Source organism: Thalia democratica, unplaced genomic scaffold, assembly GCF_965202585.1.
Source record: "Thalia democratica unplaced genomic scaffold, ktThaDemo2.hap1.1 HAP1_SCAFFOLD_314, whole genome shotgun sequence".
NCBI lineage: Eukaryota > Metazoa > Chordata > Thaliacea > Salpida > Salpidae > Thalia > Thalia democratica.
The window spans coordinates 1-26,712 of NW_028139403.1; the positions used below are offsets into that span (position 1 = coordinate 1).

General features: G+C 25.1%; 1 protein-coding gene across 1 annotated transcript; it reads right to left on the reverse strand.

Moving 5' to 3' along the window:
* Nucleotides 1-18: 18 nt before the first annotated feature.
* Nucleotides 19-21,229, reverse strand: LOC145846188 (uncharacterized; the record flags this gene model as incomplete). Its single annotated transcript, XM_082953103.1, has 22 exons — nt 21,093-21,229; nt 20,027-20,076; nt 19,904-19,967; nt 18,746-18,844; nt 15,796-15,866; nt 13,669-14,145; nt 13,321-13,450; nt 12,151-12,874; nt 11,039-11,560; nt 9,879-10,078; nt 9,561-9,717; nt 8,934-9,054; nt 8,664-8,780; nt 8,465-8,510; nt 7,736-7,865; nt 7,395-7,450; nt 6,825-6,873; nt 6,511-6,759; nt 5,412-5,601; nt 5,017-5,205; nt 4,037-4,126; nt 19-134 (listed from the first exon to the last, which is right to left on the reverse strand). Coding segments are annotated over exons 1-22 (3,949 nt in total), but the record flags the coding sequence as incomplete, so codon positions are not given.
* Between the last annotated feature and the right edge of the window lie 5,483 nt (nt 21,230-26,712).

The window sequence follows — 26,712 nt, forward strand, 5'->3', positions numbered from 1 at the left end:
TGTGTTCCTGATGACGACGGCGTCTCATCTCCTCCACGTAAGACGCCTCATCTCTGTACCTCCTAGACGGATCGTTGTATGGATTTCTGTAAAGTCTTTCCGGATCTCTGTAGGTAGCCACTTCTCGATGGTATCTTAAAGATTTTAATCTATTTTAATTAGTCTTTTATTTTTCTTTCAAAATCATAAAAGTGTAAGTTTCAAAATATTTACTTCTATATATTACTAAATGTTTAAAGAGTTTTGTGAAAAATTAATAGATTAGTTTGAATTCCTTAAAAAAATATTTATGAATAAATATGTTTAGCTTAAGTGGTTTTTAGTCATGAAGGTTTTTTTAGTAAGCTTATGAATTGCATTAAAATAAACTTATTTTAACTTTAATAATCGAAAACAAGTATAACAATATTTGTTTTCATTACAAAAAAAAATCTTTTAAGAAAAATAGAAAAAATTATGAAAAATAAATTATCGTTTAAAGATATACTAAAATAACATTGAAACTTAATGTTCTTTAAATTAATGCTTCAAAGAACTGTAAAAAGCAGCCAAATTAAGCCATAAGGGGGGGGGGTCCACTTTGTTTTTTACAACTTGATCTTATTTTGTAGAATTTAATCTGAGCTATCAGACATTTTTAACCGCTTAAAAAAACTCAAAGTAACTTTTGAGATATAAGCGATCAAAGAAAGGGCGTTCAATAGGTTCCTTATGGAAGGCGAAAACTAAAAATGCGAAAAAAGACTATTCCACTAAATATCTATCTCCTCCTTCATTTTTTGAGTATTCTTTCTCAAATTTTTACAGAATATGTATCATTAAACTTTAAAGAGATCTATTGTAGGAATTTTTTTAATTTTGAGTAAAAAAAAATTATTGTCAAAAAACTACCCTTTTTTAGTTGTTTGTGGATAAAATTTTTATTTTTAAAATTTCCAACATTCAGATTTTTCAAAATATTAAAAGGAACATTTCCTGAAAATTTGAAGTCTCTAGGTCAAAAAATGAAGGAGGAGATAGATTTTTAGTAAATTTTTAAATTTCCGAGAAATTTGACCCCCAAAAAATTGCGGTCCATACGTTTATATGAGAAAAAAATTTACAAAAAATTAAATATCTCAAAAGTTAAATGATATTTTTGAATTCTATAAAAACTGGCTTGTAGTTTGTACTTAAAGCTTTCATATAAAAACCAAAGTTGATTTTTGTAAAAAAACAAATGTTGGACCCCCCCCCCCCCCCTATGGCCTTAATTTGGTAAACAGTTGTAAAAAATACAGTCGTTTTTTTTACTTTTTGTACAACTATTTGTTTTCCAAATACTTTTCTATAAATCAGTTGAAAACTATGTATAGTTTAATCAAACTACTCCGTTACCTTTTTTTTGACAAACTTAGTTTTTAAAATCAATTTGTTTACATGCATCTTTTTAAAACTTAAAAGTATACCTCTTATATCTATAAACTTTAAAAATTAACCGATATTATCATTAAAATTTAAAAGTTGTTGATAACTTTTTGATACTTTAAGCACTTCTGAATCGTTAACATAAAATATAATTCTTTTATTTTTGCACACTTTTCATTCTTTTAAAATTAAAATAAAGGTTTATAACAACTACCACAAATAATTGCTTATTTTTGAATATTAAAATAACACTTTTATTTAATTGTGTTTTGCGTAGAAATATAATGCTTTATTTATAAAATTCTCATTAAGCTGGTCATAAGTTTTAGTTTTTTTTTTAATGAGACTAATATAACTTTTTTTGAAATGAATCATAAGCAAAAATGAATTATTCATAGCCCAAACATAACTCAACATGGTGTACTGAATTTTATAAGCTTTTAACAATTGTACTGAGATGCACCTTTCACAAGCTTTTTTTGAAATTAGAGATATATAGAAAGGCGTAGTGTTAAGATTGAACAAAAGAAATTTAAAAACATAAAGCAATTAATATTTATAAATTCATATTAAACTCAAAATAATGATTACCAACATTGTTATTTCATTAAACAATTTATTTTATAAAAACAAGATTTAAGGAAAATTTTATCAAAAGTGTTATGTAAAATTTACTGATTATCATAATTTAAGAAAGGATAATGCACATGAAATTATAGCGTTAAAATATAGCGTAAAGCATGTGACTTTTCTCATTTGAATTGTAGTAAACAAACTTAGAGAGCATTCAAAGAGCTCCACTTAGCGGACAAATAAACTAAAACTTGTAACTATTAATAAAATTTTGTTGAACTATTTAGCACTCAAATCATTAGTTTATTTATGACGCTATATTTAATTTTTCTTCAAACTTTTTCTGCTTTCTAATAAACTTAAACAGTTGTACTTTTTATTACATTATATGCCTTAATCAGTAGTACAAAGTATTGCACTTAAAATTTGTGTTGATAAACAGTAACAGCCAATGTTCTAACAAATTTAGATTTTTAAGTATAAATTATCTGTCTGTAACAAAATTTATGCCAGTTGGCGAGAATTATTTAAAGGGTTTTTGCATAGATCAAATATATATATATCTTTAGAAAAAAGAAATTTTACCGCGAAAGAAGCACCATTCTACAAACATTTTCACAATTTTTTTAAATCTTATTTATATCATCTTAGAATTCATATAAAAAACTTTGTTTAATGAGTTTAACTAGTAGTTTAAGCAAAAAAAAAGTTTTTTTTCACAAAAAAATTAAAAGACATAAAAATTATGTATTTTTGTTTCTTCGGTAATACATATGTATATACTTATAAATTTCTTAAGATTTTTTACACTTTAAACAACAATTACCGAGAACTGCGGAAAGTAAAGGTTTTTGACAATTTCAATTACAATTATCGTACAAAATACCCTATACAACTTATTAATCAACTTTTATCTAATAGATTAACTTAAAAATATATATATTTCTCAACTTCAAGCTATTACAACATAAACAAAACCTATTAAAACATGAGTTAGCGTGCCTCTTTTCTAAGTTTAAAATAAACCCTATTTCTACAAAAAAAAAAGCACAAAGCGAAAAAAAAGAAAGCTACTATTTAAAGTCTTACAACTTTTGTTCTGGAAGCATTTTTTTTAGTTTAAAAAACTTATTTGATATATTTTTTAATTTTCACAAGTATCAAGTTTATACAAAATTTAATTTCCTATTTCCATTTCAATTGATCTGGGTCCATTGTATATGCATTATAAAAAAAAAACCTTATTAACTTAATTTGTTTAAACTTTACGGCCAAAACTAAAACCACTATCACATTTAAATAAAAGTTATTTAACTTATCATGCAGCTTAGTTATTCAATTGTTATCTACACAAATAAAATTTTAAGTCTGCTATAAAGATAAGTTTTGTAATAGTTTACTAAATAATACTTTTTATACTTCAAGAGCTTTTAATTAAATACATACATTATGTACTAAAAAGCTTACAAAATCTGCTTGTTCAAGTAGGGTTTTTGTTCAATATGTTAATAGAAATTTTTTGCAGTTTTGTAAAGGATATTTTACTAATTTATACCAGATGAAGGCATTGGAAATAAAATTAAATAATTTTGTAAATTTCTAGGAAAATTTTGGAATTTTTTTCTGACTTTAAAAGACTTTTAATTAATTTTACCATTTGAAGGCTTTGGAAAACAAGGAATTTTGTAAATTTAAACTGATTTATCAAATATCCTGACTTTTCCTGACTTTTTTTTCAAAACCCCATTTTTTCCTGACTTTTCCTGACTTTTGTAATTTTTTTAACTTTTCCTGATTTCCTGACTTTTCCTGACCGAGTGGCAACCCTGATTATAAAACATTAGAATAGTTATTAAATTCATTAAAAATTTATAAGTTTATAAACTATTAAATATTAATAACTTAGAATTCGGTATCAAAAGTGCTCTAACTAATTAGTAAAATAAACTACATTTAACCAATTTAAGTATATATTTAAGAACGGAAAATATTACTACAAAAAGTAAAAAGTTTTTATTACCTTTATTTTTTATGTATTCATTGAAAAATAGCTTACCTATGTTCATCTCTATCACGATCTCTATCTCTTTCATTTTTTCTGTAATCACTTTCATCTCTCAGACCTCTTTCCTTTGATCGGCCTCTTCTGTCAGTTGTAAATATGTTTGTGCGTAGGATTTAATAAAGTTATGGATTTTATCAACAGTTTAAAATAAACATTTCAAATTGTAATAAATACTCATGGTTGCCACTGATCAAGCTGAGAAAAATTTCCTGACTTTTCCTGACTTTTCTAAATCAAACTCTTAAATTAAACTTATTCTAAAATACATAATCTAACACTTGAAACTATATAAAGCTGTTTAAAATGTTAATAGAAAATTTTTGCAGTTTTATAAAGGATATTTTACTAATTTATACCAGATGAAGGCTTTGGAAATAAAATTTAAAAAAATTGTAAATTTCTAGGTAAGTTTTGGAATTTTTTTCTGACTTTTAAAAGACTTTTAATTAATTTTCACCATTTGAAGGCTTTGGAAAACAAAGAAGTTTGTAAATTTAAACTGACAAAATCTGATTTTTTTTTTTTTTATCAAATTTCCTGACTTTTCCTGACTTTTTTTCAAAACCCCCCATTTTTTCCTGACTTTTCCCGACTTTTGTCTTTTTTTTTTAATTTTTCCTGACTTTTCCTGATTTCCTGACTTTTCCTGACCGAGTGGCAACCCTGAATACTGAAATAATTAATTAAATTAAAATTTGACATATATGTGAAACAACTGTACAGAAAATACTATTAAATTAATTTACAAACAAAGTTTAATATTTGCTGACTTGAGGCCGGTTATTTTTTTATTAAAATATTTAAAAATAAAAATAATTTATACCTAAATGAAAACTTTTACAAATGAATATTTGTATCGTTTTGAAATTCAGCTTTATTCTATCCTTTTTAATTTTAATCAAAAATCTTACAACGGTAACAAAAGCATTTTAACATAACAAAAGTTAAATATTTATAAAGTATCAACAAACCGGTTATTGTCGATTACACGTTCTCTTGACTTTCTTCTATATGGGCTTCTTTCAACAGACTCGTCCCTACTCAGCCCTCTTTCCTTGCTCCTGCCTCTCCGTCTTCCCGGACTCAAGACTCTTTCCTTGGATCTTGAGCGAGATCCATTGTTTTTGTTGCGAGTACTTTGATATATTTTTTTCACATTTCTGTGTAAACATTAAATATAAAAGTTTAATTTATAACTTTTTCACATCACAACACAATTTTGAAATAAGGTACTAATTTTATTTATAAACGTATTACACATACAAAAAACTTGTGTTTAAGTATGTTTAATTATTTCTTACATTTTCAAATTTAAATCCAGTAAACTAAATGTCATTCAACAAATTTCATAAAACAAAAAAATTACTTAGGATTAACTGGGTCGACTTTTTGACTGTTTTCATCTTCTCTTACACAATTAACAACTTTTTCACCATTTTTATTTGCTACTTTTTGTTGCTTGTGAGGCGAAAGACTTCTCTTTGCAGCATTACCAATCATTTCAAGTGGTTTTTTTGCTTCTTTTTTTACAGATGATTTGAATTTTTTCAGTAATTCTGTTAATTTTGTTTCCTATTTGTTGAGTCTATACAGAGTCAACATACTACCATTTTCTTACCAAAAAAAAAGTTAAAAATGGTCTGTTAGCTTTCGTTTTAGACTTACAAACAATAAATTTTTTTTTAAATAGCTTTAGGTAAAACTATTTATTTAAAAGTTTTTCCCGTATACTCAATAGATATCGAAACTTAAAAATAAGTTTACTTTAAACTTAATTTTAAAAATAAAATGATTACAACAAACTCCCGTAATTACATGATTTATATAAAATTAAAATTCGATAGAATAAAATTTAAATAGATTATAATTGTTTAAAAAATTGTTAAATCAGTTTGTACTTTGCAACTCAAACTGCTATTCCATTTTTACTTTTTTTTAAAGTTTTTATTTTATAGTATGTTCTTATCGATTTTTGTTTACTTTAAATTAAACAAGGTACATTTATAAAACTATTTTTATTTTAGTGTGGTTTTTTTAGTACCTAGTTTACAGACCTAAAAATCTACTTACTAAGTTTTATATAGACAGTTTTTATATATAAAGTGATACTAGCTTTCAAGAGGATCACATTTCAGATAAAAATCCTTTGTTGTAAAACACTTAGTCAGTACTTAAAGCAATTATTATGCAATAATGAAAGTAAATACTAATAAAGATATTTACTTGAACTATACAACACATTTCATATTAGTTATTCCGTATGATTAAGAAAATTATAAAAGAAGAATAGTATGAAATTCAGTGTTTTAAACGTATACCCGTACTTAGGAAGTACCAACAGTGTTTATTTTCTGATATCTTTAATAGTGAACATTATATCAAAAAACAAATTACACCTATCTAAAAAAATTTATAAAGTTTTACATAAAGAATACTTTTTAAAAAAATTATATAAAGAACTCTACCTGAATACTCAACGCCTTTATTTTTTAGTTGGTTAGGATCAGTTTTTTTGTTCGAAGCAATTTTATTTCGCTCGTTGTAGCTCTTATACACGGGATTTTCTTCGTATTTTTGTTTTATTTGTTCGTTTTTCGAATCTGGTTTGGACTTAATTTTACTGCTTTTATCCTCAGCTGGCGGCAACTGAACCTTCTTGAAATAAATTTTGCTTTTTGAACCTTGTTCTTTGGCTTGATTGCTTTGGACTTCTACTGTCAAAATTACAATTAAAATATTTGTTAGTCCCAATAAATTTAATAATCAAACAAACACATACTGTTGACTTGGGAAATGGTGATCCCATCTTCATCATTATTTTCTGCAAGCTGTTGAATTTAAAGTCATAAGTACATTTAAAGGTTTTTGAAGATACAAATGCGTTTAAAAACCTATATTTAACCTTTAAAACGGTAACATTTCCCTTTTAACTGTTATTTTAATACATTTTATAGCATATATTACTATTTGTTTACAATAAATTCTATCAAGAAAATATAAATTAAACTAAAACTGATGCAAATATCAAAATAGAAAAATTGTTCATTAGTTTTAGCAAGTACAAACTAATATATGTACTGATTTATTTGTTTATGATATTCAAAGTTAGAAACCAGAAAATTGAAAAAAAAAATTAATTGTTTATTCAGATTTTTAAAATTCTACTATGTTTATTAATTTAATTTTTTAATAAGTAAAATTTATATACTAGCAGTAAACCAAGGTACTTACACTTTGTTTCAATACTAAATTGAACTTTTTACTGAAAATTGGTATTTTGTTTGTGTTCGTTGTAAACCTTACAAAACTTTAAAGACAAAAAATTGGCTTTATTCGTTTTTAAACTTACATTTTGCTCACTAGGAGCTGCTGTTAAGACAACCAGTGGTGATTTCGTTCTTTTTTCTGAATGTAAGTGTTCTATTAAAATAAAATTAGTCTAACTAGTCTACTTGAATACTATTAAGCTTCAAAAATCAAATAATTCATTGAATGACGAAATCGAATATATAACATATTTAAATTTCAGAAGTACTACATATACAAATTTATTATAAATACATAAAACTATTTGCTGCTTTTATCATAAGATCTAGATAAAATATTTTAGTTTTATATACAGAATACTTTTGTAAATTTGTAAATAAATTGTGTGAACATAAATCAAGTATTTGTCACCAAACTACCAACCATCAGCTAAATCTTCTAAACTATTACTTCTAGAAGGCCTCCTTCTAACAGGTCCCATAGCTGCAGTCCGAAGTTTGTCTTTTTGCATGTCATGCTTAAGTTTTCTTGTATTTTTAGAAGTGGGAAGCAGCTGTAAATATTTCAAAGTTAAGTTGCTACTTCTAGCTAATGCTAAGAGCTACTTAACTCACTACTGCTTTAGAAATAAAACTTACAAAACTGATAAAAATATTTTTTAACTACTACTGTGCATTTAGCTTTTAGATTATGAGAACTTGTAATTCAATGTATATTTACATAGTATTTGAAATTTAAAAAGCTTTAGAAAAATGTACTTGTTTATATGCTAGTAAAGCTTTATTTAATAATTTCTTTACTATCAATGTTTTGTGAACTATCTAAACACAAGAAATGTAGTTAAACTAAATCGTCAACAATGACCTAATTCACAGTAGTGAGTATAAACAGTTTTTTAGTTGCAGTTAATTTAAATTTTACATTAACTTGGTAATTTTACGCATGAAAAAAGTTGATTAACTTAAAACAAAACTTTAGAATAATTTCAAAACACATCAAGTTTTGCTTCTAACTTGGTAAATGAAATTTACAAGGCTTATACTGTTTAATTTACAGAAAACTTAACTTCAGCAATTTAGTTAGAACAACTTGAGAATATTTGCTTTGGAGAAATTATTAATTAAAATTATTTAAAAATTCGTAAACTTTTACTTTTTTCGGTTGAATGTTTGTCTTGCCGTCTTGACTTCGTAAGTTTCTAAGATAATAAAATATATTTTTAAAATTATTATAAATAAACATAATGGAAATAAAACTCTAACTTAAATATAACAACAACTCGAGAAAACACGTCATTTTTATCGAGTGTTAAAAACAAATGTAACCATCAAACAATTTTTTTAAAGCAAACTTTAGAGGAGGATTGATATGTGAGTAGAACTTGTTAGAGGGAGGAGTCGGAACCGCGTCAACATCGATGCCTTCCGAGGTGTCACTGTCAATTGGTGGGTCGAAGGGATGCTGAAACCTATGTTTAGAGCTTCTTAAAATAAAAGTTTTATTAAAATTTTGTTTGTAATTTTCTTAGAGTTTTAGTTGTTATTTGGGTACACAGAGTTAAAATTCATATTAAATTAATAACTTAAACTGCTTTAATAAAAAAAAATAAAAAAGTACATACTTTTGATAACTGCGAGAGACTATTGACGGCACGTAATTTGAATCACTGTCACTGTCGTGATTGTTACCAGTTGGTTTTTTGTATTCTGCTTTTAACTTTTGTAAATTCATTTGTGACCGTCCTAAAAAAGTTATTTTTTCATTAACATATAATCAGTCTTTAAAATTGATAGTAGATTGTTTTATTTATCTTGGTAAGCGAAACGTTTAAACATAGTCTCTTTGCTTTTAACATAAAACAACTAGCTACAAACATACGTAAAGGTAATCATTCTTATTGAAAGTAAGTAGAAAATAACATATACAAAATTTATTTATTGAAAACTTTATTTTGAGATTAAGTCTAAATATCTTTTCAAATAATTTTGCATAGAATTCGCACAAAAAACATTGAAGTATTTTAATTTAGTCACCTTCTAAGCTATCGACTGTCATCAGGGTTATAAAACTTTATTCGTTTATACAAGAAAATACTTTAGAACGTAATTCTGTAAGTACTAATGTTCGACTTAATTGCTAGATTCAACAAACGCAATTAAATTACGCAAATATTTTAGTTTTCTTCAAAGTTTAAGTTACAATAAAGTTCACTATCAAATTATAACTTAATTGTTAGAGTTATATTTACCTAGCTGTGCGAATTTTTCTTCAACTTCTCTAGTCAAGTTATCACAATAAGTGTCATCATTTATTGCAAGATCATCTGCATCATTATTGGTATTTATTTTAATTTCCAATTGTTTTTCCTCACTATAAGCAAGAGATTGCTGAGCTCTTTGGTTAGCCTGCAAGATGAAAAGAAAACTAATATTATACTAAGGTTGTAAAATGACTTAAACTTAAAATTTTACTACGTTAAAACTCTTTCATATCTTCAAAACTAACTTACTTTCAACATCTAATTTATTTAAGCATAACAACTTTTATCAACTAAGACAATATAAACCTCTTTTAAAATCCGTTGTCTACTTGTTGCAGTGTCTTGTGAGGCGAAGTTGTTAGTAGGAGGTCTGTGGTATGAAGGCTTCATGTTTGCAGTTTTTCTATTCTGTTGAACTGTTTCCCTGGGTGGCAGTTCATCTTCCACGTTTGTTTGTTGAGGCAATACTTGAATGTTTCTTTTTGTTACGTCGTGTTGTGAGTTTCCTATTTCAAATGTAGTTAAGTAAACTATCAAAAAAATTAATTCCATCACATAATAAAGTGCAAGTGATTTATGAAATAAGCGAACGATATTCACCAACTAATGCTAAAGACAAATTTTAATATAAAACCACAAAAAAAATTAAACAATGCAATTATTTAATGACATTTCAAGGGTATACATATAAAAATAACAACATAAAATGAAACCAATTATTGTTAGTTTATTAAAGTATAATAACAAAATGATGCTTTCAAACTTTAAGAGTCTTAACTTGAGTAAATCTAACTAAACATGTTTGGATATATGCTTTAAGTTAGTTAGAAATGAGTTATTTATAACTTTTTTGATTTATATATACATTAACAAACTTACAAAGTAAACGATAGTTAACATTTAGGCATAAAAGTAAACAATGCGTAAAATTATTCACTAAAAACATATTAGTTACAATGAGCTAAAAAAGTAGACACAAATAGCTATTCAGTTTAAAAAAATCAAAGAATATAACTACTTTACTGATTAATGGTCTTAAGCATTACGAGTGTTCAAAATATTAATTTTGTAATTTTTGTGCTATGATTTTTTTTAATTATATAATTTGTACTAATTTTATAAAATATCAAAATGTAAAAAAAAAACATAAACAGCTTTTTAAACGTAAAGTTTAGGTGTATAAAAGTCATTAGAAAACTATAATTTTCGTTTTAAGATTAGGTTTTAATTTTTTAATTTTTTAAACTAAAATAAACACTTTTGAAAATGATAACAATAGTTATTCTATAACTCAAAATATATCAAAGTTAAGACTTATATACTTTAAAAACATGACTATTTCTACTTCACCCTTCTTAAAACAAGATTAAAATATTAAAAAATATTTAAACACACACTATCTTCTTCCGAAGCTTAACTTTTTTTATTGTTTCAAATTAAAAAAACTAACTAGTAAAAAAACTCACTATACAGTCGTTGTTGCTGTTGTGGCTTTCTCACTTTGTCTCTTTTAGGCGACCTTATTTTTTGTGGAGAGTATAATTTATTTTGGGGACTTGACGAGCGACTTTTTACCAATTTCACACCAACAACCATCGGTTTTTCCTCCTCAACCGGTTGGTCAGGAAGGTCGTAACTCTCGTAAGCTTGTGTTTCAATAGGCACTGTTTCTGCTCGTTCACTTTCAAAGTTCGGATGTGGTTTTTGGTATAGAACAGGCTGTTTTCTTGCCCCATTTTGTTGGTGTAAACTTTGATTTGAGAAGGGTTTTGAGTACTCACCGTTATTAGGCTGATGTGGAAAGTTATTGTTGAAAGGTTTACTTAAACGTCGTTGACAATCATCATTCTGTGAATATTGATTCTGTGAAACATCATATGAAGAATAAGGACGCTCGTTTTCAAAATAACTATCAACTGGTTGTCCATTATCTAGAGCAGACCTTCTATACTGTTCTCTGTTGTGAATTCTTTCATCTCGTTGATATTCTGAATAAAAATTACAAAAATTATGAAGATATTTAAAAGTTTTATTTGTTAATATTCAATTTAAAATATATTGTTTTTTTCTTAATAGATGGATTAGTTTAAAATATTTATTCAAAGTATTACAAATAGTATAAGTAAAATATACTTTATAGTTAAAATACAGTACATTTTAAAATCTATTTTTGAATTCTATTTCGAATATTGAAAATTACGAATCAATATGTGTAACTATACTATTAAATAACTACATAAACAATCATTTTTGCTGTATGTGGCTTAATTTACTTAACGTGCTTCTTTCTCCGTAAAGTTTACAAACCAACAGTTTTACAAAATCTTGCTATGAAAATTAATATTCTAAATTCTATAAACTTCAGTAGAAAGCTATCAATTAAAAACTTAAATAGAAATGCGTCAGTACATTGAAGTTTAGCATACACAAAAGTTTATTTAATTTTCAAACCGGGTCCTGCTTGTCTAGACTTTTAGGATTAAACATCTTTAAACGTATACATACATAATGTTTAAACTTCGAGTTTTGCAAACTTATTATCATAATTAACGATTAATAGTAATCATAAAAAAATTACCGTGACTATTATGACCATCGTAAGAAAGATCTTGTTGTCTTACAAAATCATCACTTCTTTTTATATCTCCTCTGTATGGCTGTTTATCAGTAAAGTCTCCATAGTCATGATGCATATGCGTTCTATAATCAGCTGGTTGCTGATGATGATCAGCAGTTGGAACTCCGCCCATGGGCTCGCTTGATTGGGGTCTCTGATCATAATTTCTGTTCCGCATGTATGGCTCGCCTCTCCTTTCTGGTGGTGTAGAAGGAGGTCTCATATAGTGTCTTTTTTCATGGGCTGCACTTGAAGGTCTATTTTCATTTACGGGGTATTGCCTTCTCTTGTGAAATACTTCTGTTGGCCTGTCAGGATTACCTCTGTCTCTTTTTGGATGATACATGTCCGCCGGTGTCATTCTATCTTGCTGAACATAATTTTTACTTCTTGGTGAAGGGGACCTTCTGTAAAACAAACTATTTTGTGTATTTCTTTCTTCATTAGGACGGTTGTAATCGTCATAGTATGGACTTCTATCATTTATAGAACTCATAGGTCTCTGCTCGTTAACACTATATCTATTGTTTCTTTGTAAAGCACTTGCAGGTCTCTTTGAATTTTGATATTTGTAAACATTAACATTGTCATAGTCATTTTTCGACTTTAGTTGATGACGTTCATAGACTGACTTATTTTCGGAAGCTGGTGATCTTTCAAACATTTCTTTCACACGTGATACACCCTGTAAAAATAAAAAATAACAGAATTTAAACAATTAATAAAAAATTATATATATACATACATATTTATAATACAAAAAACCACTAATTTTCGTACCGTTTATTAAGTTTCAACGTTTAAAACGTATCTTCAGAACGAAAAAAATTATTTTATATAAATATATTATATACATATATATCGTTGTAAATTTTTTTCTAGCAATGCAACAACTGTAGTTAGAACAATTATGTTTTGATTTTTAAGTTTTATAAAAAAATAGTATTAAACAAATACTTTAAAAGAAACTATCTAACCCTTAAAATTGATTAGTTAAATTCTAGCACAATTAAGTTAAACGAAGCTGACAGTACTTAAAGCTTTTATTTGTTTTAAACATATAAGTTTTTTCTAATTAAAACTCTATAAAGTTTTTCAGTATACCATAAATAACTAAAAGAGTATAAAAACTTCAATATGACTCTGGTCAATTCTTGGTTCAACATTTTCATCATCGAAATTAAACCTTTCCCTGTTTCTAAAAGATTGCCTTGGTGAAACCGTTGGTGGAGTCTTTGGGGATAGAGGTTGTCTTACCCATCTGAAAAAACGAAGAAAAATGTTTAAAGTTATTGCTGTAAAAGTTACTAAATTTTTCTTTCAATAAATTCAATATGTAGCAGCTTAAAAACAATAAAAAACTTTTTTAAGCAATTAAAAATGAGAAACAAAAACAACTTATTCTTCAACAGTGAAATTTATTTTCAAACAGAAGTATATTTTTAACACCTTTAGTTTAGGTTCAGTTAGTAAACTAACCTGTACCCCCGTTGCATATTTGTATTATTGTTGTAGCCATCCCTGGTTAAAGCAGCCCTATTGTCGATGTATCTTTTTTGTTCGTATGATACTTGGGTAGCAGAAGAACCATACCCACTGCTTTCAAATTCTTCTTTATGATAATTGCTGCTGTCAGGTCGGACGTAATTGTCGCTTTTTCTGAGTTCATTTTTATACGGGTAGTCTCTAGAATTTCTTCTTTGATGAAATAACTCATTTTCAGGCTGACCTCTCAAGTCTTCGTATTGACCTTGCTTACTGTAACTTCTACTAGATTCGTCTGTTTGATGTGTAAACTTGTTTTTGTGGCTTGTGTTTTCCTCACGTCTATTTCTGTAAAAGACTTCTTCTTGATGATAATCGTTTCCTGGAGAATCATTGTGTATGAAGTCATAATTTGTTAGTTCCTGTGGTTCGTTGTACCTATCTTCTACATATCTGTGTGGTGAGGGCTTTCTGAAATAAAAATAAAACTGTATCCATTTAAACTTTGCTTTTTCTTTAAATTGACTATAATATTTACAACTTAACAGTACAATTCCTGAATATTCTAGTAAGTGTTCATATAAAAATATTAGAAACTTTAACTTATAAACTAAAGAAGCTTTTAAAAGAATTACCTATTTTTTGATATATTTTTTTTTAATAAAAGAGCTTGTTTTATTATTTAACATAAAAAGATTTACCATAAAACTAAATGTTAGTGTTAAAGTAGTTTGGTAATTGACTATAATGTCTCAAGTTTTTCAAAAATACACTGTTTAAGTGTGCTTTCAAAGCTTCCAAAATATTTTTGACGTGATAAAAACTTTTTATAACTATTTTTATGCTAAAGATTAGAACCTTTAGCGGTTTTTTATCAAACTCATAGTTATTAATAGTTGTTTTTTTTTTCGGGGTTATACAGCAACACGTAAAATTATTAGCATTCCAGAATTAAATATTTATAATCATATATTTTAAGTGCTAAATATTTAAAACAAGTACAGTTTAAATTAATGGTAAACTAACTTCATCAAAAACTTACAATAGTTTTATGCAGCATGCAACATAAACTTGCAATTAATTATGACGTATTAATTGTTACGTCATAACTATATTCTCAAGGTTGGATTTAAAGCTAAAGTCAGTGGTTTAGTTTTATAATACTATTATATCGCTTGTTGCTTATATATGAAGTTCTTACCTTAACTACTTATCTAGAATATGTACCTAACATAAAACAGTTTAAAATTTAGATTAGAACATTTTTAAAGTATAGTAAAACTTTGATACTACTTTAATACCATAAAAACTAAAGGAATAATCATAACTTAACTTACTAGTTTAAAATTTACTAGTACTATAGAATACGCAGCCTCAATATGTCATTGATAATGATCAAAGGTTGTTAATTAGTTGAAGATTTATGTACGTTCAACTTCTAACAAGTTAAATAAAAAATCAACCGTTTATTGAAACTCTAAAACAGCAGACAGTATTAACAATTTATCATAAGTACTACAGAGTAAAAAATAAATCTAAGCTAATAGTTACATATAAAACTTAATATTAAATAAGACTAACCTCTCGTATATTTACTATATAATATAAACCTTTTCAAAAAAACAAATATAAGTATACTATTTTTTTTTCTTTTCACACATTAGTACAGCTTTTATTATAAAAAACCTATTTCCCTAATTAATAATTTAATCTTAAGTAAAGCCTAGTATTATAAATAATTGTTTTATAATATTTAATAAATTTGTTGGCCAGTGATTAATAATGGTATGGAAAAAAGTCAATGCTTAATAATATTTGGAACTTAAGATTAGTTCATCATTCTTTTTATTTTATAATTAGTTTAATCTGCTAATTTTAACAAACTTCTTTAAGCTTTTAACCTACAAAAAAATTAGAAACATTTAATTCTACTAACCAAGTTCTACTTTTTAGACATTTTTAAGAAATTATCTCCTTATAAACACAAGCATTCAATGAGTTGAAACTTAATTATGAATTTTTACTTATAACAAAAACTCAACAAATACAAAAACTAAACTTAATATTTGAAACTGAACAGAAAAAAGATTTCAATTTTATAAATAGCAATCACTATCATACCTTTCATTCTGACTATAAGGATTTCTGTACTCTTCAGAAACAAGATTTTCTCTAGATGTAGCTGGAGTTTTCTAAATTTAATTAATTAATAGAAAACGAAAACTTAATTTCAAGCATAGAGTTGTATCAAATTATAAAAAACACTAACAAAGTTTAATTTATGTTTATTTTTAAGATTACTATAAGAAAATAACCTTAATAGATTAGATATACGGGTATAGAAGTTAATGTAAAAATCATATAATCAGACACATATCTAACCAATAAAATTATAGAATTCAGTATCAGAAATTTACTATTTAAATAGAAGTATTTTTTTTAATTTATTAAATAAATTGATGACTTTAATTGCATTATTTATTGTTTATTTCAAAGTGAAAGAAAAGATCAGAAAATCTTTGTAGAGATTATCAAGAAAAAGTATTTAATTCTTTCGTTTGTTTAAAATATCACAAAAACTTATATAAAAACAAGTTTAATAAGCATTAAAACTAGTAGCATTAATAAATTTTTTTTAAATCTTGGTCAACTAATTAAATGTTTCAATATTGTATAAAATTCAATTAGTACCTTTCAAAAGAGAAGTTCTGTTTAAAAAAAATATTTTAATAAAATAGTAGTTGGGAAAAATACATTTACCAAAATTTAGTTTAAAAGTTTATATTAAGTTAGTTTATATTAAGGTCAATAAAGACGCCTATATTTAGAAAACAAAAATTTAATTTGTAGAGTTTTGTCTTAGTTACCAGACAAATTTTACTGTATAACGATTTTAAAGTAACTTCCGAGATGTAAGAGATCAAAGTTAATGAGTTCAATAGATTCCTTATAGAAAGCACTAACCAAAAAGGCAAAAAATTGACTACTTCACTAAAATCTTTCTTCTTAATTTTTAACTACTTTTATTCAAATTTTTACAATTAGTTGACTACTAATACTTAAAAGTTTCTACAAACGAAATTTTCTAAATATAAAAAAAGACTATTCAAAAGACCGCTTTTTTTTCTTTTTTTTAATATAAAACTAGTTTTTAAATATTTTCAATTTTAATAATACAAATTATTTTGCTATCTAACATATAAATTAATTTAACCTTTAATATTTAGGGAACATTTTAGAATATTTAAGTCTTTAGGTAATAGAATAAAAAGTATATAGATTTTTAGTTAACTTCTAAAATTCCTGGAAAATTGATAATAATTAAACTGTGGTCCATACACTTTTATGAAATTTTTTACAAAAATGACTATACATCAATGATTAACTTAAATTTTTATATTATAAAAAAAACTTATTTATATTTTACATCAATGGTTTTCACAGTGATTAAAATTTGTGCACATTAAACTATAAAAAAATATATGTGCCCCTAAAGCTCTTAAGTCCCCAAAAGTGCAGAAGTTATTTTCAAGTTTTTCCTATAATATGTAGTGTAAATTTCAAAACACTGTTAAAAGTGCCTGAAACCTTTTTATTCTTTTGCTAACATCATAAACTCCAGGATATTTAGTGTAAGTTACAAATTTCCACTCAAAAATACATAAGACCTTTTTTTTCTCTTCATAATAAACATCAGATTATGTATGTTTATTTTTGTAAAATGCACTCTAAAAGTGGTTATTTTATACACTTAGTTTAAAATAATTTTTATTTATTTTTATAAATAAATATCAGTTTAATACCGTGATGAAGATTTTTAGTGAAACTTTTTGTTTTGCTTTTTAGTTTGCCCCATCCATAATAAATCTATAAAACTCTCAGAAATTTAATCATCTTTAATTTAAAAGTTACTTTCAAAATAAATCAGAAAAATGTGTCCGACAACTATGACAAAACTCTACAAATTAAATCAAATTGTAAAATATTGTACTAATTTTTTTTTAATTAATGCTAATACAATGATTTTTTTTTACTTTATCTTTTTCACATGCTATGATGATGCTAAAAGTTTGCAAATTATTAGTAAAAGTAATTATATTTAATTTAAAATAACAGTTAAAAAATTATCTTAAATTATCTATTTTAATACTAACATAATTAAATGTATGAGTATAAGTTCTTTCTAAGGTTATGCAATTATTTCTTACAATAGCTTTAATCTTTTAAAGTTTTAACAACAATAAAAAAACCTTGAATATAGACTTTAAAATATTTAAGGCAGCAATTGCTAGAATGTCCCTTTAAAATAAGTTAAGGCCATAGGGGGGTTGCCATGTTTTTTACAAGTTAATCTTATTTTATAGAGTTTTTTCTAAGCTTTAAGATGATTTTATCAATTTTAAAAATTCAAACTATTTTTTGAGATATGACCAGTCAAAGTCGGGCCGTATAATAAGTTCCCTATGGGAAGGAAAAACTAAAACAGCAAAAAAAGACTATTTCATTTAAAATCGATCCCCTCCTACATTTTTCAAGCAATCTTCTTCAAATTCACAGTCTAATCTTTATACAATAAAAAAAAACGTTACTTTGAAATTTTAAAAAAATTTTGTATAAATTTTTTTTTTTGAAAAAAAAACACTTTTTCTTTTAATTTTTGTGATAAGATTTTTATTTTTTGAAATTACTAAAATTCTAAAGTAACATTTTTTTCCTTTCCTGAAAATTTGAAGAAGATTGCTTGAAAAATGAAGGAGAAGATAGATTTTTAGTGAATTTTAAAATTTCCGAGAAAATTGACCCCAAAAAATTTGCGGTCCTTATGTTTATATTGAAAAATTTTTACAAAAAATTAAATATCTCAAAAAGTAAATAATATTTTTGAATTCTATAAAAACTAGTTTGTAGTTTGTACTTAAAGCTTTCATATAAAAGCAAAAGTTAATTTAAAAAAAAAAAATGTTGGACTCCCCCCTATGGCCTTAAACTTGTACTACAAACTTTAAAATCAAAAACACAAAAAAAATACTTATTGACTTACTGTTTATTAATCAAGCAAAATGTAACTCACATAGTAACTAATTTTAGGAGAAGAGTTTACTTCTTTAATGGGTGACAAACTAGATGGTTGGGACTTAGAAACAACACCAAACAATGCTCCTCTGTTCTTCTGCTCAAAAAAAAATTAACTTTAACAAAAACATTATTCTCTTAGTTATATGTCAAAAATTAGTTGTACTTTTTTTTGTAAAAATTTAAATTGTTTTCAAGATCTAAAAGTATCATAACTTAGTGTTTGAATTTTTTACTAGTTTGTTACTTTTAAATGAGTCTCTAAAACTTTTAAATACTTTTAGATATTTAAATACGTTTATAATGAAGTTTTATATAAAATTAAAGGCAATAATAAAAATAAAATTAGATACAATATAAACAAGCAAAGTTAACAACTAAAATCAAGTGACTATATTTTCTGTAATTTTTCAAGATTACATTTATAACACTATGTCATGAGCTGAATTACGCTTAAAAACAAAAAGAAACGAAATCATATATAATTTTAATTGGATTCCATCAAGTAAAGAAATATAATAATTCTGAATTTGTAAGGTAACCCACATAACTTATAATTTCTATTGTTACTTTTGGTAACAAAAACAAAACTTTGTTCTTATCTGTTATCAAAAGAACAACAAAAAAACTGTGCCCTTTAATTTTAACACTATCCAAGAATAAATGTTACAATTTGCTTAGTTTGACTTGTAACAAAGTATACATAATATGACATAAGGAAGTGTGATTAACAACATTGTATTAGTTTACAAAAAAAAATTCTAATGGTTTGACAAAAAAAAATATTTAAACTATAAGTTAACCATTAAAAAACTCAATACAGTTTATTAAAACTAGAGTAGTTTTTTTTAATTCAATTAAACTTGTAAACCATAATATATTATTAACAAAGTACAAACCTAAAGTCTACTGAAAAATAACATATACAGAAATAGTTAGTACACTAAATTAGGAGTTTATATTTAATGTAAGTAAAATTAAGATCTTTGTTTACATATACAGAAAGCATAAAAATAACATAATATCAACAGCTAAGTGATTTTTTAAATAAAATAAAATACAAATGTGTACTGTAAATTTGCAATGTTTACTAAAATTTCATAAACTTTTAATAATGTAAATGTAATAAGCTAGGTTTTTTATTTAAATAACTTACACTGGACTGAGCAATTAGTTTAGGCTTTGTTCTAACTTCAGGCTGATTTTGTTCATGATGAATCCTTTAAAAACAGTAATATTTAATAAAAGCACTTCAGCTTAGTAATTAAAATTTACTTACATGTTTCTTTCAAGTTCATCCATTCCAACCGTATCTTCTACATTCCATGACTAAAATTTTACAAATTTTGTGGTTCAAGGTTGTCAAAGATTGAACAAAAAAAAATCCTGACTTTTCTAAATCAAATTCTTAACAAAATCCATTTAAAAATACATAACCAAAGACTTAAAATATTTTAACTTATTCTTAAGTTCAATTAGACCCTGAAAAAGATAAGTAGTGAAAGCAAAATGCATATTTTATTAATGATAAACTTTTCTATTAAAAGCATGTTTATGTCAAACTTCCTGACTTTTTCTGGAGAACCCCATTTTTTCCAGATTTTTCTTTTTGCTGATTTTTTCTGATTTTCCTGACTTTGTAGCAACCATACTTTTATAAGATATTAAAAAAAGACAGGCTAAACAACTAAAAGCTGTTGTAATTTATGAACCTAGATCAGCGGTTAAAAAAATGCAACTTGCAGGCCAAATGTGGCCTGCAAATCAAAAATATGCAACCTTTGATGTTCTTTTCTACATAATCTTACATTTTGAAGTATTTATATATAAAAAAATAGTAGAGAAACCTATAATTAACCTTAGTTCAAATTTTTGTACTTATTTGTCATTTACTATTATTTATTTTATCACAATTTTGATTTAAAAAAGTCATTACTAAACTGAATAAAGTTTTAATAAAAGCAAAATCTAGTTTTGTTTAGTTTTTAAGATCATAAAATGATTTTAATAATTGGAGCAAACAAAAACACTAATAACTTTAAATTATTTCAATCTTAAAATCTTAAAACTATCCTGAGATTCTAATAAAAAATCAAAACTGTCTTTAGTCATTTTGAGTTTGAAAAAAAAGTCAAAATATCCTGAATCATCCCGATACTTTTTAGAATTTAGAAATATCTTGAATTATCCTGAGTGTGTGGCAACCCAGTTACAAATAAAGAATATGTGTAAATTAGAATAGGTAACAAAATTTAAAATTTTTTTAAACTTATTTTGTAGTGATAAAAAATAATAAATAGTTTTTTTTTTAATAATATTTTAAACATAGAGCAAAAAAAACTCACACCGTGTTTAACACTTCTACTTTTGCCTAAATAACTAGCATTGTAACTTCTGTCAATTTCATCTTGAGAAGTACGTACATACCTATCATGGCTTTTATACATGGTCTTGTCACCCAATAACTTATTTTAAGTTTACACCTTTATTTAATTTAAATAATAACAAATTTTACTAAATAAAAACTTATCACTATAACAAAATATGTTTGATACAAAATAACAAAAGTTGTACAAGTTATACATGTTTGGTTACTAAAAAAATAACACAAGAAGTTTTGATTGCACAACTTATTTGTAAACTACCTCTATTAAGTTATGATTTTTCTTTGACAAAACTTTTATATTACTAACTGTCAAGAACTAACAAATTAACTAAAATATTTTAACAACAAAATTTATTCTCAATTTAAATTAAAATTTTTTTTTAGATAATTTTAGTAAATAAGAAGAATTTCTTTTTAAAGCTTGAAAACTTGACGCATAAAAGTTTAAAAATAATTTCAGAGTATATAGTATAACAACAGCATATTTTCGTAAAAATTTTTGTTAATATCAACTTAATTTTTGTATGTAGTTATTTGTATGTAACTTTGCTTCAAAAACAATAAAATTCATTTATAAAGAACAATATTAAAACGTGAAATACAGTTAAGTTGTCAATTATTTTAAACACTTTAAAACTTATCAATATACAGCAAACTTAATATTAAACATTTTAAATAAGTTAACCGTAGGCACATTTTCTTATTTTTTTTATAACTGTTAATTGATAAAAAACTAAGTTTAGCAAATATACAACTATTTTAAAAAATTGCATATATATAATAATTTCTATAATTTCAAAATCAAACTAAAAACCAAAAGAATTTATGAAGTTTTCATTTAATTTATTTCTTCCTATCTATCCCCAAAAAACTCCTTGAATTGTAGGTTTAGGCATTCCTGGATCTCCACCTTGTTTTATTCCAAAATAAATAATAATTGGAATCCATGACCATCTGAAGGTCTGGCTAGCCAAATATTTGGGCCATGAATCACCCTTTTTAGCAGCAGAACTTTTAATTTGCATTTTCAACTATTTAATAGTTCTAGTTCTAATAATAGTCTACAAAAAAAATAAAGATAAGAGTATTAATAATTTTTTTACAACTTTGGTATTTAGAATTTTCACTTTTAATAAAAATCAGAACTCTTAAAAGTCTGCTAAATATTTCTTAATTTTTTTTTATGGTAAAAACATCAGTCTTAAACTCTACTCCTTGCAATGATAAATGTTTTCTGGGAAAGTTTACTGAGTTTGAACAAAACAAAATTCACAGAACACTTATGTTTATCAACTGGTTTATTAACTGGGTTTCAATAGCATTGGTCCAGTCTAGTTTGTAGAAAGTTGTAATATATATTTTTTTTTCTGTTTGTAGTTTGTTAGTGTATTAGTAAATAACTACATTTCATAGTCTACATATTATAAGTGTAAATAAAATTATTAGTCTCTAAATATATTTTTGCCAGAAAACAAAGAAAGTTAAAAGTTTTAAACCATGAGCTGAAATCACTGATAAAATTTAAAACTTGTAAAAGGTTGACTTATTTTATGATTATTAGTGTTTTTTTATCTTTTATTTTTCTTTTTTTCAAATATAAAAAAACTTATTTACAATTTTCAGTGTTTTTTGTGGTTGTTTACATTATTACTTTGGTATAGTTAAACACCTATATTTAGAAATTTATTCAAGTTTGTAAAAAATGATAGTTTTAATTAAAAGGATATATTTATTTTATACTTTTATTTAGTTTAAGCATTCTTTTTTTATAAATACAGCTTTATTTTACCTTTTTTTTTCAATTTTATAGCTGTAATTTACTGTTACTTATTTTTTAATAAGTTAAAATAAGTTGGTAGGAGAGTCAAAATTCTTAAACATACTTTAAAAAAAAAAAAAACTTCAAATATTTTAATTGATTTTTTTTCTTTTTTAAACCATATAAAAGGTTTATTTATTTGCTAAAATTATAATTTCAGATAAAAGCTTAAACTTTTAAGGTACAGTTAGATATATATTTTATGTGTGTATAATGTTAGATGCATGGTTGTATAAAAATTCTTAAATTTTTTAGATATTTATTTTGTTTATTTTTTTTAGTTTGGAAAAACATTTAGTGTTATTAAGTTTAATAGTCTCATTTTTCATAGAGTTTTTTGTTTTAGAGTTTATTTTTTTCTTCTTATTCATTTTTAGCTCATTATAATTTTGATTAAGTTTGGGTGTGCAACTCGATGACCGAGAGAGGTCTTTTTGCGTATCCAGGTCATTGAATCAAAAAAATTTTGGACAATTTTTTTTTTTGTTTTTGTTCAATAAACTATTTATAAACTATATATATGTTTAGTATTTATGAAAATTTACAAAATGTTTATTGAACAAAAAATATATACCTTTAGATTTAACAAATTTTTATATCTTAAAAAAATTATCTATTAAAAGAAAATTTTAATAATATAAATTTAGTTTGTTTTATTTTTTCTTTGGAACTATAGACAATAAATTTCTAGGATTTGTGACATTATATTTTAGTGCAAGTTTTAATGAATTTTTAGCATTTTTGTAGTACTTTAAAAACATGTAAACTAAAGTAACTAAAATGGACTCATTTAATTCAGTACTAGCTAACTGAAGAGAAAGAAACCTTCGAAAGAAAGGCGATTTCTCCAGTGCATAACATTGTTTATATTTCAGTTACTAGCTAGACAGCAGGCCCTCACTCTAAATAAAGAAAAGTGACTTAACGCATTAGAAAATCCGATAAATTCGATACTTATAGTCTTTGCAGGGCTACCAAACACTGAACGTATTTTAAATAGTGGTGTAAAAAGCATAAATGTAGCATTTGATAAGTAAAAAAACTAACTGATGATAGAAACACTTAGCGATTTCTTATAATTAACATACTAGATCAAAGATAGATAAACTCTGAATCAAACCCAAGAGAACTTGTAAAATAAGAATTAAATTACTTTATAACGTGTAAATTTTTTGGTTATTCAAAAGTTTTTTTTTTTTTGTAATTTTTTTATATAATCTTGTCATCTTTACCTTTGGATATCTTTATTTTGTATTATTGTTATACCGTAATCTGTGATCACACCACACATCAGAAAATTTAGTTAATAGTTAACTCTCAATATAAATAACAAAAGAAAGTTATTTTAGTTTAGAGTGTTATATGTTTTGGTTTTAAGAAAACAAATAGAGATATCTTAACTACTGGAGGAGAAATAATGAATTTATTCTTTCAAAAAATTATTTTGCAAATTAAGTTTCGGTCAAAGACCTCGTCAGTGCTTAAATAACTCTTATTCAAATAGAATTCTATTTGAATAAGATTTATTTAAGCACTGACGAGGTCATTGACCAAAACTTAGCTTGTAAAATAAACTTTTGAAAAAATAAATTCATTAGTTTAGAGTATACGAGTTAAAGTTTAATATTAGTTGTAATTAAAAAAAATCTTATTCTAATTGTCTATCATCTTAATCAGTTTTCACTTTTATCCAAATTTGTTTGTATATTACTATCCGATCCGCACCAAAAAAAGGTACGAGCTTTTTCTCTAATTTTGATTAGACTAGACAAGGCATTTTTCTAAAAAACTTCTATAAAACCATAATAAAAAGAATTTTTTTGCACCACTTGTGTTTTTAGGGTTTATTATACCAGTAGTTATGGTATCGACGTTTCAGCTCCCAAATTTAACAATGGGTTTTTTCCGTTTTTGTTTGTCAGGTGATCAATTTTCAGCTTAAATTTTTTAAACTCACGTACAAAATTAAGGTGACAGAGATTTACCTGATTTCATTAATTTACTAAAGTTTTAAAGTAACTTTAATATTTTATAAATATTTTAGAGTCTTAGATTTTTTTTAAATAGTTATTGCTGTCCTATACCACTTGATTCTAACTTAGAATTTTTATAAGGTTTTCAAGAGGTTTACAGAATCTTAACTTATGTAAATTAACACATACCCCTTACCCTTGGTCGGTAACTTATTGTTTTATTAATTTATTTATAATTTTTTCTTGTTGTCTATTATAATTTTTTTTATACTCTAGTGCAAAAATGACTCTTCGTGCAAAATATCTTCGTTCAAATTGACCCCTTGTGCAAAAGTGCATCTTCATGCAAAAGTGTCTTCGTGCAAATGTGTCCCTTCGTGCATATTTTTCCCTTTGTGCAAAAGTGACCTGTCCCCTAAAATTATAATTATGTTGTTGAATTGAAATTTTTTATAACAGGTGTTGTTGCACAGTGAAACTAAATATTTTGAACAATTTAAGGCTAAAAGAAATGCTAGGTAAATTTATTAAAATACTATCTAGTAATTTAGTTGGTGAGAATAGATAAATTTAGGTCTATATAAATAGTATAACGGTGTTTAAAATCTATCAACAGATAAAAAGAATCTTACAACTTAAAAATTGCTTTAAAACTGAAAAGTTTGTTATCTAATGAGGTAGAACAGTTTAAGGATGTCTTAAAAAGTTTTTTTTAAGTATGTAAAAAAAGAGTATAGTTTATAAGAACAATGCTTATGTATTATTGTTTATTGAACGAAAAAAAAGCTCTAAAATTAGGTCCTAGGACCTGGTGTACGAAAAAACATTTCGGTTATCGAGTCATACACCAGCATACAGTTTAACATCATGTCTAGGACAATGTATGCTTATGTATTCGTTTATAACACCAAAAAAAAACCTTAAAATGAATTATGTAGCCTTTTATTCCTTCAACTTTATTTTAACCAAAGCATAAACTTTTTTAACTTATTTTAAAATTAAAAGTTTAAACTATAGACATTTACACCTATATTTCCAACCCTAGTATATATATTTTTTAAAGCGGGGGAAAAGTAAGAAAATCAAACTAGCAAACAATAATTTTAGAAAAATATTTTAAACATTCACCATAATTAAAAAAAAACTAACTAAAGATACTTACATACTTTAATATTTAGTTAAAATCGACTGAACAATTCGTTTTGAAACTTGACTTTACTTTAATTTTTTCAAAATTTCACACTTAAACCTACCATGCTACTCTAATCTTTTTTAGTTACAACTAATTTAATAAAATATCTTCTGATATAATAGGGCTTCTTATCCGCTATATAAGAGTTTTATATCAGCTCCAATTAGAAAGTAATTATAGTACTCAGTCACTAGTATTTTATTCTAATCATTCTTCTCACCACCGGTTGAAAGAAATGACCAGACTGAAAATGTTATTTTATGATTAATACTTATTTGATAAGAGAAAAATATTGAATAATATACTGTTTAATAAAAATTAATCAAAAAATACATACGTAAAAAGACGGCATTAAATTTAGAAAATATCCATTATAGTATGAATGTTTTTGCAGAAAAAGTAAGTAAATGATGTCTAAATATTTAGAACTATTCTCAGTATTTGCGGAGTTTTCTGTTGCATAAATTATTATTCAGTATTTTTCCAGTTTAAAAGGAAAAGTTTTTTAACTTAAGTCGAACATTTTATTCTAAATTAAATTTTTTTCTTTATTAAGAACTAAGAAAGTTCAAAAACTTTAACATTTTTTTCAAAA